The 16773-nt window shown below is 44.5% G+C and overlaps 1 protein-coding gene across 2 annotated transcripts in view; it reads left to right on the top strand.

Moving 5' to 3' along the window:
* PRKCQ (protein kinase C theta) overlaps window positions 1-16773 on the top strand; it is a 55544-nt gene that overhangs the window by 31882 nt on the left and 6889 nt on the right. For both annotated transcript variants that reach the window (XM_040062933.2, XM_040062932.2), the window contains 3 exons: window positions 1967-2140; window positions 11728-11819; window positions 13309-13371. In XM_040062933.2, the coding sequence (XP_039918867.1) occupies window positions 1967-2140; window positions 11728-11819; window positions 13309-13371 (329 nt within the window). The remainder of the gene's footprint in view (window positions 1-1966; window positions 2141-11727; window positions 11820-13308; window positions 13372-16773) is intronic.

Genomic DNA, 16773 nt, shown 5'->3' with positions numbered 1-16773 from the left:
TTGTTCTTCCCCATTGCAGATATCCCCTGGGAGGGGACTCGTGTTACTCAGCCAGCACAAAGCTGCGAGAAGCAGTTTCAGTGGAACTCCCCATTGTATTTTCACAGCCAATAAGGAGTATGGATCACATTGCTCACATCCCACGTCTTTCCAAGGGGGAAACTATGCCTTGAGAAAGGGCTGCTTTTTGCTTGCTGAATTACCTGGAGCAATTTCTACAGGCAGTTCTTCCACTGGTGAAATATTTCCTGTTGGCCTTTCATACATGAAAGTAATAGAATCATAGAATGGTTTGGGTTGAAAGGGACCTTGAAGACTATCTAGTTCCAACTGAATGGACAGTGAAGTTTTCCACTAGAAAGTGTTGTGTCTACTTGTCATGTCCACAGTTTGCATGGGAACCAGAGCTGAGGCATCTCACAGCTAAACTAGAATATCCCAAACCCACTTTCCAGACTGACCAGAAATCAGGAGCATGGATATAATAGAAACATTCTTATTGGAAGGAAAGGATCTCTGGAGGTCTTCTAGTCTAAACCATTCCTCAAGACAGCTCTAATGAGATGAGGTTGCTCATCTATTCAAGTCTTGAATGCCTCCACTGAAGCACGTTCTGTACCTTGTTTTAGCCCTCATGCTGACATGAACTCTCCAAGCCTGCAAGCTTCTGCATCTCTGTGAAGTGCACGTTGTGGGTGTGGAGAACATGGGCCATTTCATGCCTTTCTGCAACAAAAACTCACCCACAAGTTTCCTGTGTTGGTGTCGCTCCTGGTGCCCTCATTTGCTTGGACAGAGATTCACTTCTCCCTAGAGGGGACAGGGTGTGCAGATCTCAGTGCTCTGCATGATCCTGGAAGCTGAGGGGCAGATCCATAAGGCTATCTCCCACCATGACCTCTGTATGTGGTCTGGCATTGCCCACCTGCTCCTTGGAAGTCACAGCACAGGTCACAAATGCAGCACATTCCTGAGTTTACCCAGGAGAGCAGTGCCCAGCACAAACATGAGGGTAAAAAGGGTGCCTGCAGCATCAGCACTGTGAGCATTTCTGGTCATTCAGTGCAGAGACAGAGGGAAGCTCTAGGCTCTACTCTCTGTCTGGTGCTACAAAGTGAAATGCAGCAGTAGCCAAAAGGGTAAATAAAACTTTTGTCAGGGCTAAAACATGTCCGAGCTTACTCAGTAAATAGTGTCTGGTAGAGAACTTCAAAGACCTCTTTGATGGATCTTACACATTTATTCAGTCTATAGAATCAGGGTCAGCAGGCTGTTAGCGTGAAGATCAGGACTGTCACTGCCTTCCAGCAGAGACTTCTTTGCACCGTGGTCTCTAGAAAACCCATCTCTGCTGCACTGGGTCTCATTTTCCCTACCTATTGAAATAGACAGAGGTCATAACTCCTCTGGGATGTGGTTTCCGATTCTCAGAGAAGAAATCCTGCAAAAGCATGGGGAACCCAGCCTGTGTGCTCAGACCTGAAAACTGGGAGGAAGGAGAGAAAGGTATCTGATACAAAACCAGTCTAACTACTGGTGGACATCATTTTCCACCTGCTGAAGATCTGGTGCAGGGTATTTGCATTTCAAATGCTGACAAAACAATATTCTGTGTTTTGTTATTTGAAGTCAGAAAACAGGAAATGTATCTCAGGAGCATTTGCATGAGGATGGTTTCTGCTATCAGAGGTGTTTGGCTGTCTGGCATGCGCTGTCCATCCAGGCATGTAGGACCCTGCTTCTGTAATTGCCAAGAACTTCTCAACCTTCTCCAGGGCTCAACGTCATGAAACTATTCTGGGTGTGGGGAGCAAGCTCAAAGTCTTTAATGGCAGAATGGGGCCTTAAGCATCAAGGTTTTTAATAAGGCGTTCCCCAGTGAATTCCTAGGAGCTCAGCTCCCACCCTCACCTGGCTGTTTTGAGAGGAGATAATCCCTCTTTCTGAGCAGCTGTTTCCATTTTAGGTGTTCCTGGCTGAGCTGAAGAGCACAGACCAGTATTTTGCTGTGAAAGCCCTGAAGAAGGATGTGGTGCTGATGGATGATGACGTTGAGTGCACGATGGTGGAGAAGAGAGTCCTCTCCTTGGCTTGGGAACACCCATTCCTCACTCACGTCTTCTGCACGTTCCAGACCAAGGTAAGACAAGGATCTGCCTCTTTCTTCCACAGGCTGAAAATGCTTTACTGAAGCACAAATACTTGGTGAAGAGCTTCTGCTTGCTGGGGTCCACTTGAAACATTAAATGATGCTGAGGGAAGGGATCTTCAGATTAAGCACTCAGGAAATGGCTCCAGAAATTTAATCTGCTTTCCCCCATCAGCCTGGGGATTGGATGGTGTATTTGAGGATTAGGGCATCCAAGACTCATTGAGGTAAAATCTGCTGTTAAAATCTACATCCTGGTACCCTGGGCCAAGGATGTGCAAAGGCCGTGCCCACAGCCAGGGTAAGGATGTGCCCACGATGGCAAGTTATCTGAACCTCTTGGTCCATAAAGCAATGTGCTGCAGCTAGCCTGGATCAAAGCCAGCTCAAGAAACCCTGGTTCTGTAGGATGAACATGCTGTTGTTCACTTCTTTGCCCCCAGTCACTGCTAAATGGCATCAGACACTTTGGTGGTTCTGCAGCTCAGAGGGGCAGCACAGAGCACTGCCTGAAGTCTCGCTTGTGACTCCAAACCAAAACTGAAGTGGCATTTGAGTAATGCACATAATTTCATGGCCCTACATGCCAACAACCACCAACTGCTTGGCTTCCCAGAGCCACAACCAATAGCCTTAACACCAAAGCACACACAAGGCATAGAAAGAAACAATGGAAGTTTGAGAGTTTGTCTTCTCTCTCCAACCTACTCAAACCATTCCTGAGGGATGATTGATATCTCTTAGCTCAAATTCAGAGCAGCACTGTCTCATGGCTGCTTGTATCAGGGTTTTGTTAGGCTGCTGCCAGACCCTGCTCAGCCCCAGGATTTAGTGGCACAAGGCACTGCTCAGTGTAAGGTTGGGACCTGCTCAACGAGGGGCTCTTACGCAGGGTCAGGAGAAACAAATATAACCTCTGTGGAACATCCCAGTCATCTGTGGGATGTGGCACCTGTTTAAAGCCAGGTTAAATTTATAACAGGGAACATCTGGGAACTGCTGTAGGTGATGTTAGACTGAGCCCAGGCATTCCTGTTTAACCGCTTTGGGACCGACAGTGAGGATAATGTGTCCTGGGAATGGATTAACTTCCTGCTTGAAGGGTGGGGCTAATTTTCAGAGGAAAATATAAATGCCACAATTCCAAAAGTAAAGACGATCAAGATTTAATTGAAGAGATAAAACATTGACAACAGTCACAGCTCTGTGAGGGAACTTTTGCTCCAGGGAATGCTGCCTGTATCTCCAGAGGGATGCTGACTAAGGCCAGCAGCCTGTTGTCTGTGCTCCAGCCTGGTCTGGAAGCTGTAGGTCAGGTTCAGGATGATGCAGCAGGGACAGTCTGCACCTCTGCTTTCAGGCAGTGCAGGCATGCAAGTGCCCCCTTCCCTCATGGGACCACGGCAAAAAGAGGAGAGACCAAAAGGAGTCATGTCAGGATCCAGGTGGGATTTACTGTCTGTTTTGAGGGGGTGCTTCAAGCCATGGAAAACCTGAAGGATGGAAAAGCCATGAGTGCCTGAAAAATTCATGGGTGCCAGGCTCGAAAAGTTTGATTTTTTCCCACATTTCTGGGCAGCAGCACAGAATTGCCCTCCTGTCATGGAGAAGGACTCTCCATCCATCTCATCCCAAGCCATCACGGCCACTTTAAAGCTGTGTGATCTCCCCATCTTGGCTTCAACAGAGAGAAAAGCTGGAATGGGGCTGCCCAGGCCAAAGCTGCTCTGGGCTCTGATGGATTTCCAGCTCGTGTTTCATCTCCTCTGACCTTTGCAAGCCAGCAGGAATCACTCAATGTGGGAAAGCCACCCAGAGCAGGGGAGCTGTGGCAACCTTGGATGTTCTCCCATGGCTCAAAGGAGAGTGTGGTTGTCAGAATGTCTTTTGTTGCAATCATTTTAAGATCATGGAATGGTTTGGGTTGGAAGGGACCCTAAAGATCACCTATTTCCTGTGGATTCCTTATCTTCTTTTCTGTTAGAGCCAGGATTAAATGCTCGAGAAAAATGCAGTTCTTGTTTGGACTAAGATTTTTTTTTAATTCTTATTTTTGTTACAGTCTCACAGGCTATGAGTTCTGGCTAACAAAGTAGAAAATGGCTCCATCTCTATCTCTTTCCAAGGTCTTTTAAGCACTAATTGTCCAATTATGAAATGACACCTAAATTATTTTTACTTTTAACCCAATAATCCTCCACCTGTGGTCTGCAATGCGGATTTTTCTACCCAATTACAAAATACCACCCAAACCCAAGAAGAAGAAGGTGAAAAAGAAGACTTAGTCTACACCCTAAATCCTCCATCTTGCTTTATATATATGACTATAATCTAAAACATTAAACTTTATTCCCACCCTGTGATATCACGCACTTCTATTCAAACTCCACACCCACAATCCCAGTGCTATCACTCAGTTTTGGAAGCCTCCTCCATGGCCTCAGGTCAAATGCAGTGTTTTCTTGAGGGTCATTGCCTGTCAGCACAGAAAGCCTAAAATTCTCAGTGCCCAGAGTTCCAACAATTTCCAACCTTCTGCCACGGGCAGAAGCCACGGCACCACTGTGTAAAGTCCCTCTATGGATTTTAATATTGAAAACATGAAATTTTTTTGTTTCCTGAAATTTCACTGGGTAGATAAGTAGTTTCAAACAGAAACATACATGCCAATGCCTTTCTGAATCCCTCATGCTTTGGCTTACCTGAGCTCAGCTCCAGGTGCTGAGTGTCTCTGCAAAGGAAAGTAAAAACGGGTATATTCCTACACTAAAACAAGGACCTCAATAGTCCACATGTTTTCAGAGGGAGAAAAAAGTCCTTTAATCTGTTGACAGTTATCTGAGCTCTGGGGTGAGTTTCTTCCTCACCTCCACCCAGGAAATGAGTGACTGCTCAATTATATAAAGCTGGATAGTTCTCCAGACAGGTTTTAGATGGCACCAGGCACTTAATACCTCTCTTTATCCCAGTGGAGTCTGAATGATTAGTGCTTTCAAAACTCAGAATACTTTTCTTGTTTTATTGCATAAGAATAAATGCAAGCCCATAGAGTTTGGTTTTCTTTGTCCAATCTCTTTTTGAATTTCTGGTTTATTTTACTGCAGTCATCTTTGTATCCTGATACTCAGCTGACTTAATTACATAGTGAGAATTTTAGCTATTTAGAATTCTGCTATTCTGCCATATTAGATTTAAAAGGACGCTGTTATGTTAAAGAGGAAAAACATTGTTTATAATTCTGTGAAATCCCAAAATCAGTAATGCCAAAACCATGACTAGCATCCCAGAGCTTATGTTTTATTCTTTTTTGCATTTCACTGATCTTCTGCCATAAAAATAGGCTTTCCCTTTTTGAAAGTCACTTTTATTTCTGTTTCTTTACTTCATTGACCAAGTTTTATTAACACCCCTTACCTAAGTGCAAATTAAATCTTGAGGCATTTTGACTTGTAGCACAAAATAGCAACAGAGAAGACTGTCTCAACCCAAAAGAGAAGTAATCGTTACTACAACTTAAAAGAAAATATTACATAAACGTTTATTTTCTGCTTTACTGTTGTATTATATGTTTTCTCCTGGTGATGAGCCTTTTTCACATGCTCTGTTGCCTTCGTGTGCTTAATACTGACTGAAAAACCTCTTACGCTAGCAGGAAGGAGAAAAGAATTGTAAAATGGGAGTGTGGTCTTCATTTTAAAATTCTTAGGCTCTGTTTTCCATGAGTGTTTTCAGATTTCTCATTAAAATATCTCATCAGAGGTTACTTAAATTCCTGAAAATATTTTTTGTCCTAGCATGATTTATGTTTTCTTCTCTCTCTGGCTGGCTCTTGAGGGGCAGGGCTGATTTCTTTGCCCTAGATCAGAGCATGGGGTTGGCACATGGGTGTTTCACACTCTTTGGATGCTCAGCTCCACTGCCTCGTTGTGCCATGGACCTCCTGAAGAGCTCTAGCTACATCCTCCTGCATTTTTTGAGGGGGTGATACTTCAGCTTGGAAACATCTCGTAGTATTTTGAGTACTTTGAGCTTGGAAAATGTCTGATTCAAGGACAAATTTGCAAGCCAGCAAATTGACGGGATCATTTAGGAAAGGGTTTTGCCTCTTGCAACCAACAGGCAGGAAAACTGGCAAGGTCTCGTTCAATCCTGGCAAGAATTTCAACATGGTTTAGCAGAAATAGCAGCATCTCAGCAGAGCTTTAGGATTTCTACAAGGTCGTGCCAGAGAAGGTGTGAGCAGCTGTAATTATAACATCAAATATATGAAGTTCTTGCAAGACACTTCTAGGACATGTCCCTGTGGTGTGAACAGGGGAAAGACATTGGCCAGGAAAAGAGGAGGACAGTTCACAAGTGGGGATTTTTTAAGTAAAAGGTGATTGCTATATTCAATATGCATATTGTCATTGCCTCCCCATTGTCCAGCCTGAAGAAAATCAGCCCAAAATGCATTCAGCTTTGTCTGAGATTTCTGAAAACCTGCAGTCTAGCTGCACTTTATCCTGAAAAAAGATGACTCCCTAAAATAAAAACATTATGTTTTTTTCTGGTTTTCAACTGCTAAAATATTTATGTTTCATGGATGTGGCTACTTTTTGTTTAGTTTTTGGTCTGGTGACTTTTATTTCTTTTTTAATCCGCTAAACTTCAGACAAATCCTTCTCTAGCCTTGAGAAAATTAGTCTCTCTCCAAGATTCTGCTGGGCACTGATAGGGAACACCACTTCCTCTTGGAAGACATGGGCTGATAGTGCCTCAGTTTATCAGTGAGTGATGGACTCTGTCTGCTCTGAGTGTGAGCAAAGGTCTTGGGATCTCAGAGCTCAAGTGGAAGCCAGGTCTGCACCTTTATCTCTGCAAATGTGTCTCATTTATGTGTATAAATATATTCCTATGCTTTGTACCAAGCAGATGGGCACACCACGCTGAGCATCCCAAATGAGCAGCTTAACACACAGCTAGAAATGCTGACAGTGCAAGGATTAGAGCAAGGAATAAACAGCGAGAGCAGGGACTGGACTGGGTTATTGGGCAGCTGTAAGAAATGCTGCCATCTCCAGAAGATAGGCTGATATTACACAAGAGGAGGGGGAAAGTCTTTAAACCAGAGAACAGAATTAAAGCTTGGATTGCTCTGGTGCAAATTCCAGTGCAGGTGAATGTCTGTAGTCACCTCCTAGCAAGGAGTAACCCTGTGTTAGGTGTTCCTCGTGACAGTAGACACAGTGAGGACTGCATTGCCCTCTTTCCCCCTGGGTGGGATGCTCTGATGGGATTGCAACACTGATGAAAAAGGCTTGAGAGGCTTTTGGCTGCCAACTATCCCATGAAATAAAACAAATCCAAAGTGTGCATCAGCACCCAGACTGTGCTGAGCTGCATGAAAAAGGTGAGACCAGAATCAGTTGGAAGAATTGCATCATGTCCAGCTTTTCTCTTGTCTGGGGAGACCAAATTCAATGGGAATGCAGCAGGATTAGGTCACCCAATCTGGAGCCTTCTCCAGATGAAGAAATGTCTTCTTGGGAGACATTTGTTAGGGTAGATGCTCTAAACACAGGTAAAGACACTCTGTCCTGCAGCATTAATTACTCTGACATCCATCCTCCTGGAGGCCCTGGGAAGAAGAAATTTTGCCCCTCAGTAAATGGTGTTAAATTGTGTATTTGTATGTACGCAAGCGCTTTCAAAATGCAAAGAAAACAAAATCTGAAAATCTCTGCAGAAAAATGCTCTGGAGGGCTGCCAGCTGGTTAAAGTATTTTAAGAGCCTGTTAAAGGATGTACCTTCAAAAGATCAATTTAAATGCTGCCTGCTTTATACTCATTGTTTATAAAGTTGAAAGCATCTCTGATAGTGACTATTCATTCTCACAGCAGTCGAAGCAGAGCAGGAGCAGGTTGGTTTAACTCCATCCCTGCCGTGTCCTGGAGAGGCAGAGGGAGCAGGTGGCTCTGTGGGGAGGAGCTCAGCTCAGCACAGGCACTGAGGGATTGAAATGGCAGGAAATTGAGTTCTTACAGTAATCCAGGCTTTCAGCACCTGGCAGGACTGGCTCGGCTGGGGAGCAGTGTTATTTTGTGTGCAGGAACTGTGTTATTTTGTGCAGGACACAGCTGCCATGCCTGTGTGTTGTACAGCCTCGTGTTGTAGGGCTCTGTCTGCTGTAGGAGCAGCTCTTCACCCTCCCACAGAAGGGTTTGTCCTGTTCCTGGTGCTGCAATGGAGAAAGCCCCTGGAAGATGGTCTAGAAGTAGGGAATGGCTGATATATGGATATTCTTAAGACAAACGGTGTCAAATATATCGGGAAGTGTTTGGACAACACTCTCAAGCACATGCTGTGATTCTCGGGGGTCCTGTGCAGGAGTTGGACTTTGATGATCCTTGTTGATCCCTTCCAACTCAGAATTTCTATGATTTTAAAACTACCTGAGTGCAGTAAGTGCTTTTCCAGTCCTCCTTGAGCTCTGTGGTTGTAAAAGATGGCCCTGAGGTCTGCCATGAGATCAGACTTCTGTTCTGTCATGTGTGTCCGGAACTGCAACCAAAAGTTTGGCTTGAGCATTTTCTACCCAGGGATGCTCCTGCAGGTGGTCAGCAATTTTTCTGTCACCTCCCTGCAGGGCAGAGGGGCAGGGCACTCTTTCCAAGCCTCCTGCAGAGCTGTGTGGGTCTCAGCACTGAGGAACAGCATTCCTGCTTGTTTGCTCAACATCCACAAGCAGGACCATTGCAGGGGATACGGGCGTGGCAGAGCCTTGGGAGTCAGGGAATGGTTTGGGTTAGAAAGGAACTTTGAAGGCCATCTAGTCCAACTGCCCTGCAGTGAGCAGGAACATTTTCAACCAGATAATAGCCCCTTAACCTCCCCTTGCCTGCTCCAAGTGCTGACAGACTCCAGAGCCTCTCAGTTAACTTTCAGGAGCCGTCAGTTAACTTTCCCAGGACAAGAGGAAGTGAAGCTGGAGCCTGTCTGCAAGAACGTCCTCTGCGCCACTCTGACCCTTTGACTCTAGCACGCTCTTGAATTCTCAGTGGTTTCAAGAATGGGGTTTTGCCACTTCCCATATTTAATGTGTTCTGTGGCTCTGTAGAACTCAGACCAAGGAAGCTGATCCCAGTGAGTTGGTGCACTTTGCCCTTCTTGGTTACACCTCATCACTCATAGTGACGAAGGGCTGGTCTCAACCAGTTCTCCTCCACGAGCTGTTCTGGACATCTGCACTTCGTAAGAAGCAAGGGGAACTTCCAAGCCCCAGAGAGGGAAAGTCAGAGTGATCCTGTCTGTCTTTTCAATAGGGTTTATGCACCACTCTGTAGCACCTGATAGATCATAAACTTCAGTTCTAAACATTCCCAAGTAAAGTTTGCATTCTCCAGCTTCACAGCTTGAGGCAGTTGAGCAACAGGGTTTGTATATGTGGATGTAAATTGATCTAAGGGGTTGCTCCACCTTTTCTTCCCTCAAGGATTCTGCCAGAGTCCCCAGTTTCAAAGTCAGAGTCCTGGGTTTGGTTAAACAAGAGCATCAGATGGTTGCTCAAATTCATGAACAAGCAGAGCCTGACTGGATACTGATAAACATGGATTTCAAGTTACAGTTAGAGATGTGTGAAAAGGTGTAGCCAAAATCAGTGACTTTACAGGGAACTGAGGGGTTTTCTCCTTCCCAGCCCACTGAAGCTGTCTGGCCCATTTCAAGACCCATGAGGTTTCTTCAGTCCTAGCAGGACACGTGTGGTGGCTGGTGTGTTGTTGGCTAAATCCCATCGCCTCCCTGTGTACCTTCCCAAAGAGCATCTGTTCAAGTATTTTCCTGAATCGGCTCCTGAGCTCATGTTGCTTCCAAGATTTGCGCATTTCTTCACTAAATTTCCCACCTTTCTTTGGCCTGTTTGCTTGCTGGAACTCATTTACATGCACAGCCCCCTGCTGATGCACAAAGCACTGAAAACCTGCACCCATTTGGTTCAGTGATGGAATTTGTATTCTTTCCCCAGGAGGCCAGATTTGGCTTTGAGCTTGTTGGATGACAGGTGGGGTTTCCAGTGAGTCCATTTAAATAAGAGTGCTGTAATTAAGAGGATCTGGCTAAAGAAATTGCACAAATTAGAGCAGACAGCTGTTGTTTGAAAGGAACAAGCACTTTTGTGGGGTTTTTTTAACATAGCCAGCCCTTGGCTTGCTGCCAGAGATACTTACATTAGATCTTATGGATAAAAACCTTCAACTCTTAAAAATATAAGTGAAAATAGCTCTATTTCCCTCCAGAAAAAATGTAATGGGCAATAGGCAACAAAATGAAGATATTCATAAACTTTATAGCATAGCCTAGAGATTACTGACTTCAGGTGTGTTCAGAACAGAGAGAGCCTTTTGAAGGGAAAAAAAAATACTGCATTCTTTTTGTTTTATTCCTGGATTTATGCACAAAAGGTGAGATTCTCAAACCAGAAGTTTAAACCCTAACTCAGTGTGCAGATCCTTTTCCTCCAGAAAAAGGTGTCCTTTCTGCTTTGTAGAAACAATTCAGTGTGAAAGGGATCAATCTAAACCAGCTTCTGCAGGGTTCTAGTGGAGAAGTTTTGATGGAGGAAGCTGTGAGATGATCAGTGTCGTGTACGTGGGCAACCTGGTCTAGTGGAAGGTGTCTCTGCCCATGGCAGGGGGTTGGAACTTTATGGGGTCTTTAAGGTCCCTTCCAACACAAACCATTCTGTGATTCCATGATTCTGTATCAAGGATAGAAAGAGAAACCTCAGTGATCAGTTTTGCTCATTATATTATATAGAGGTACATCATTTCTATGTACCAGGAGGAGAGTTTTTCACTGCCCTGGTCCAACAGCTGATGGTTGCATGCAACTGGGGACAAGAACTCAACTTTTTCCAGGCTTCTCTGACACACAAGTGTTCAATGGGTGTCTAGAAATATGATTCATTCATTACTTTGCCCACCAGCAAGCTACATAGAGCAGCTTTCAGGCTTAAAATAAAACATGTGCTTAAAACAGATTGCTGCATCTGGTCGGTGTCTCTGATAACTTGAAAAAGTCGGACCCAGGTGCCTCCACAGGAGCTGTGCTGGAATGCAGGTGACAGCAGCTTGAAGTCACAGCACTGGATGGATAATGCACTGGGATGGACACTGTACTGGGATGGGAGCCAGAGGAGAGCTGCGAGTGATTTTTGCCTTTTCCACTTGTCCCCTGAGAAGCTTGTCCATCTGTCCTTCTGCTATACAGGCACTGTAAAGTTACTGACCCCTTTCTGTGAGCCTGGAGCTCTGCTGGTAAAAATCCACAGCCCCAGTTGGTTATGAAGTGGCTTTGCAGTGTTTGCTAATGTTGTTTATAGAAATCAGAGCAGGGATTGTGAGTATGGCCTTAGGGAACCAAGAGGAGAAATGAGGAATCTAAGAGGCTGCTTTCTTTCCAAAACCCTCACAGTAATACTTTCCTTCCTCTTTTTGAGTGCTCTCTGAGCAGTTTGATTTTTTTTTTTTTAAACATTTAAACTTTTACCTCACTCTTCACCACCCCTTGTTTATTCTCACCTTGTCTCCTTCTCCAGGAAAACCTCTTTTTTGTGATGGAATACCTCAATGGAGGAGACCTGATGTTCCATATCCAGAGCTGCCATAAGTTCGACCTTCCCAGAGCAACGTAAGATGTTTATCATTGCCTTTGGGCCTGCAGGGTGCACACAAGAGAGGAGCAAACAGGGGACTTGATTTTATTCCCAGCTCTGCTGCTGCCCTGCAGAGGAAATCTTGGGCAGATTGTTTGACCTTGCCCAGCTGCAAAGCGGGGATGATGCTTGTGCTGGAAGCTGAGTCCCTCTCTGTCGCAGCTGTCCCCAAACTCAACAAAACCATACAGGCCATCCTCCCAGCTCAGTGAAGGACTTGGAGTGAGTCACTTCCCATCCCCTTTTCCCTCCCACAGAAGACTTTTAGACTCCATCCTCACAGTTGGTTTCACTCAGACATGACCTTGCTTCTTTACAGCACTCTGTAGTCAAGATGCACAACCTGCTTAAGCTGAGGCTCCCAGCCCAGTGGTCAGAGGTGAAGCTGTTGTTTGGTAGAAGTAATGGGATTTTCCCTTTTTTCCCCTTAAAGTTCAAGGGGGTGGGGTGAAAACCTATCAAAAGCACAAAAGGTAAATTTAAACAAAAAATTAATATAGCGGCCGAGAATTAAAAATGTATTTAGTTTTGATTAAAGTAAATAGAAGAATTAGAATAAATGAAAGGTGCTTTTGATCCTTCTGCAAGCAAAAGGTAATTCGAAAGTCAATATTGAAACCACTATAGGAATTAGTTTTATTTAATAATTTAATAATAAAAAACCCACACCATCATTTAAATCAGTGTTTGATGATTTTTTTCAAATGCATTTGAATGCCCAGAATTAAGGGCCAAAGCATTGAAGACTGAGGGAGCAGAGCTGTGCCACAGTGGAAGGGGATGTGATCCTCTGGTTTCTTTTCCTTCTGGGACAGCACTTCCATTCTTTGCACTGATGCTGCCACTTTGCAGCAGGATGTGGTGGTGTCCTTTGGGTAAAAATGTGCTGAGAACAATGGCTTCAAGCTCAAAAAGCTCCAGAGAAAGGCTACCAACGTGCTGGATAGCCCATATTATGGATAAGCTTTCAAAATCAGAAGAAAAAAAATTTCTTCACTGAAAGTGTGGTCAGTCATTGGAACAGGCTCTCCAGGGAAGTGGTGGGATCTCTGTTCCTGTAAATGTTCAAGAAACGTGGATGTGGCACCTGAGGGCATGGTTTAGTGGTTTTGGCAGTGCTGGGTTAATGGTTGGACCCAATGCTAGAGGGGTTTTTCAGCCTAAATAATTCCAGAATTCCAGGATTCTTTTAAAAGCAGGTCATAAATCTGGGCAGGGATGAGGGCAGTTTGGCAGGCCAGGGAGTCCCTGAATATGTCCATCCCAGATTCCTGCCTGCTTTTGGGAATCTCACATCACCCATCAGTAAAACCCAGTCACCCCAAGCCTTCTAGAGACACTCCAGACCTTCTGGGAACCTAATGAAATGTTGGCTCTTGTGGAGACAAGGTTTCCATCTTTTTGGGTCCAGTTGAAAAACCTTTTGGGAAGCTCCTGTTCTAACCTGTGCCTTCTGTCCTTCAGGTTTTATGCTGCTGAAATAATTTGTGGGCTCCAGTTCCTCCATTCTAAGGGCATAATATACAGGTAATTTTACTCTTTAGTGTAATTAATATGCCAAATGCTGAACCTTTTCTGCTTTTCCCTGCAAGCACCAATGGCAACAGAGAGGCTGTCTCTTACTGGCCTTGCATTTCTATGCACATTTCCCTTTTACAGACTTTGGGTGTTATATTTTGAAGAGAGCATGTAGAAAAGGCAGTTTTGATCCTTCTTTCAGAGCCCAGTCCTATTTCAGTTAACATTAAAGCAAACCCTTGGATGCATTTACACAGTCATTCACACAGCTTCAGCGTATCAAGGTTTATTAAGGTCAAGTCAGACACAAGAAATTTGGTACATCTGCTGTGCTGATTACCTTGGGACAGTGGTGACAAGCTCAACTCAAGTAGCAAAATCAGGGAGACAGCGATATATCTTAATCTTGGATTAATTTTGTGCACAATGGGGAGATGGGATTCATCTCACCATCATGAATCTGAGTTGTCTGTTAAGTTCTTGTAGTAAGCAGAGAGCAGAGGGCATTTTTATGTTCATCAAGCCTGTGTTAAAATGTGTATGGGAAGTGACCAGTTCTACCAGAAATTAGGCCAGTCTGATTTCCCATGGCCAAAAGGAAGAACTGAATTTCTGGGGAGCCCTGGTTAAGCTCAACTTCATGGCAAAATTCAGTTACTACATTGCAGCCTTCTTTAAAAGCAGAAAACAAATGACTTGTCACAAATAAATGAGGAAGCTCCCTACAGCAATGATATTTGCTGAATCCAAAATGAGCTTATTTCAGTTTGTCATGTAGTGTAAACATTAGAGCAAATGCTGAAAGTGGATGACTTGCTCACAATCCATTCTCCCTTTAAAACACGAGCTTTGATTCTTATTAGTACTCATGTGGGAGCCATTTACAGTCTTTATTGACCGATGATGGTGATTGCATAAACATGAGATCAATATCAGTGGCATTAAGCTAAGATGATCTCTGGAGCCTCAGCAACTTTTCTGGCTCTAATTATTATTCTCCATGAGTGAAAGGAAAAAATTTCTAAAGTGCCCAAATCACTTGGCCATGTCAGTTAATTTTAGTCAGTCTTCTCAGAAAATCCAATTAAAAATATCTGCAGGACATGGTAGCTTTATGGCAGGACTGCTAATGCTGACATTTTATTTATAATTAATATTTTTTTTTTGTGCCAGTAAAGTGCCACTTTACAGCCCTGTGCCAGTGCTGTGTAGGGGTTTGGGATCCATTTCCTCCTGAAGGTAGAGGAGTGTTTAGTCTGGAGCCTTGGGAATTGGGGGAAAATTGGGACATCTGGGCACTGGGTAGCATGTGAATAGGAATAAATATCTCATTCCCAGGAGCTGGTGATATTGCTTTGAGTATCAAGTGTTGAGAGAAAAGGTTTAACCAGTACTGCTCCCTTTTCCCTTTTCCACTGAAGACAATGACAGCGAGGTCAGCCGAGAACACAGAGTCATCAGTATCTCTGTCAGAGCAAACTAAGCGCTTAGGAAAGTGAACAGAAATAATTTTTGAAACTACATCTCTTGCGATGTCGTAAGAATAATGAATCCAGCTGTTCCGTCTCATGCACCCACGTTTGGAAACATTGGCTTAAACTTTAATGAATGAGCCGAGGCACTTTTTGGCAGAAACTCCAGCCCCTGGAGCCAATGAGTTTGAGACTCATCAAAATAATGAAAGCAAACTGTAGGTGATGGGATTTTTTTTGTTTTGCTTCGATCTACTGGATGAATAAAAGCAGTGCTGGCAGCCCGAGATTGATCTCAACATTGTAACTAAAATAAGTCATTCCAGCTGGAAATTGTGACAACGTGAGTGTCTGCCACTTGGAAGGCAAATGTCTCGGTTTTCTCTGTATTTCTCTTTGATTGATGACTCCCATTTTGTCTCAGGCCATATTCTTGCGGCAGCAAACAATTGTCCCATGACAACAATTTAGTGTGTAAACACCACAATGTCCCCCGCCCTGATGAGGACCTGGCCCAAGCAAGACACGGAGCTTTGCACAGAGGGAGGCTGAAGAATCATCTTCCCTGCAACTGCAGCCCATCATCTCAGGAGCATCAAGCATTAGAAATTACCTTCTTTGAGGAACATCTCTGAAAAAAAAAACCCCGTACTGTAAAGCAGTTGTCAGCAGGAGTGTGTCTGTGCAGTAGTCTCATGGTTGGGCCTTTTGCCTGAGATGTGGAAAATCACAGATTCAGAGAGGGGTTTGTGTTGGAAGGAACCTTAAAGTTCACCTAGTTCCAGCCCCCTCACCGTGGGCAGGGATGCCATCCACTGGACCATGCAACTTGGCCTTTTGGCCAAAATATGTGTAGGCCATGAATTAGCATGAAAAATAACAGTTACACCCTCAGCTGTAAGCAAATGTGTCTGGGAGCTTTGGGAGCCCTGAGAAGGAGCAGTGATTGATAGCACAAACCAGAGAGTGCAGGAATGTGTGTGCTCTCAGACCAGGTGACCCAAATTCTGTCCACATCCCCAGTTAAGTGCAGCATCACTGATCCAAACATTTTACCTGGGTCATTATCTCAAATAAAAACAAAGCCTTTAGGTAAGATTTAAGAAAATTAACACAGAAACCATGCCAGCCTTCCTTTCTTTCTGCCTTTTTCTTTTCTTCTTTACAAGCTTTTCTCTCCCTTCAGAGTTACTTCCCACTTGAGGACCATGTTGTTCTCCACCAATGGTCATGATTCATCAGCTCGTTTGCTTTTATTTTCCTTCTCTGTGCATTTCTGTTTTCTTCCACTCTCCAGGCTCTTTGCTTCCCAGAGTGGCTCAGAGGATGAAAACTCAAACAACAGCCTGGCAGCTGAGTGTGAAAGGCTTTGTAAATCCCGGGGTTCAGATGGTGCAGCCCAGCAGGGGTGGGGGCTCTGCTGATGCCTGGGATTACTCTGACCCTCTGCAGGGCTTGTGGGTCCTTGCCTCTTGCAGAGCCTGCACTACCAGGGAGATCTGGCAGCAGCTTCAGAGAGAATATTGAGATTCCCAGGGGGGGAGAGAGTGAGAATTACCTGCTCTGGTTCTCCAGGCTGTGTTAGGACAGAAGCACCAGCTGGCACAAAGCCCTTCTTACTTTCACTATTCTACATCCCTGAAGGAACCAGCTTTTAGATGTCTTGGGTGATGTGATCCCTGGAAGTGTTCAAGGCCGGGCTGGATGTGGTTTGGAGCAACCTGGTCTAGTGGGAGGTGTCCCTGCCTATGGCAGGGGGTAGAAACTGGGTGGTCTTTAAAGTCCCTTCCGAATAAAACCATTCTGTGATTCCATGACTCTGTGTCTTCTCCAGCAGATAAATCAGTCCTGGGATGAGAGAATTGCAGAAGAGGGGTGCTGAAGCTCAACAGAGTAGTTCCTCATTTATCCCTCAGCCTTCCTTTGTGTTTCCAGCATG

This window comes from Hirundo rustica, chromosome 4, assembly GCF_015227805.2.
Source record: "Hirundo rustica isolate bHirRus1 chromosome 4, bHirRus1.pri.v3, whole genome shotgun sequence".
Classification (NCBI taxonomy): Eukaryota; Metazoa; Chordata; class Aves; order Passeriformes; family Hirundinidae; genus Hirundo; species Hirundo rustica.
The sequence above is the reverse complement of the archived record's forward strand: the minus strand, read 5'-3'. Positions and strand labels throughout refer to the sequence as shown.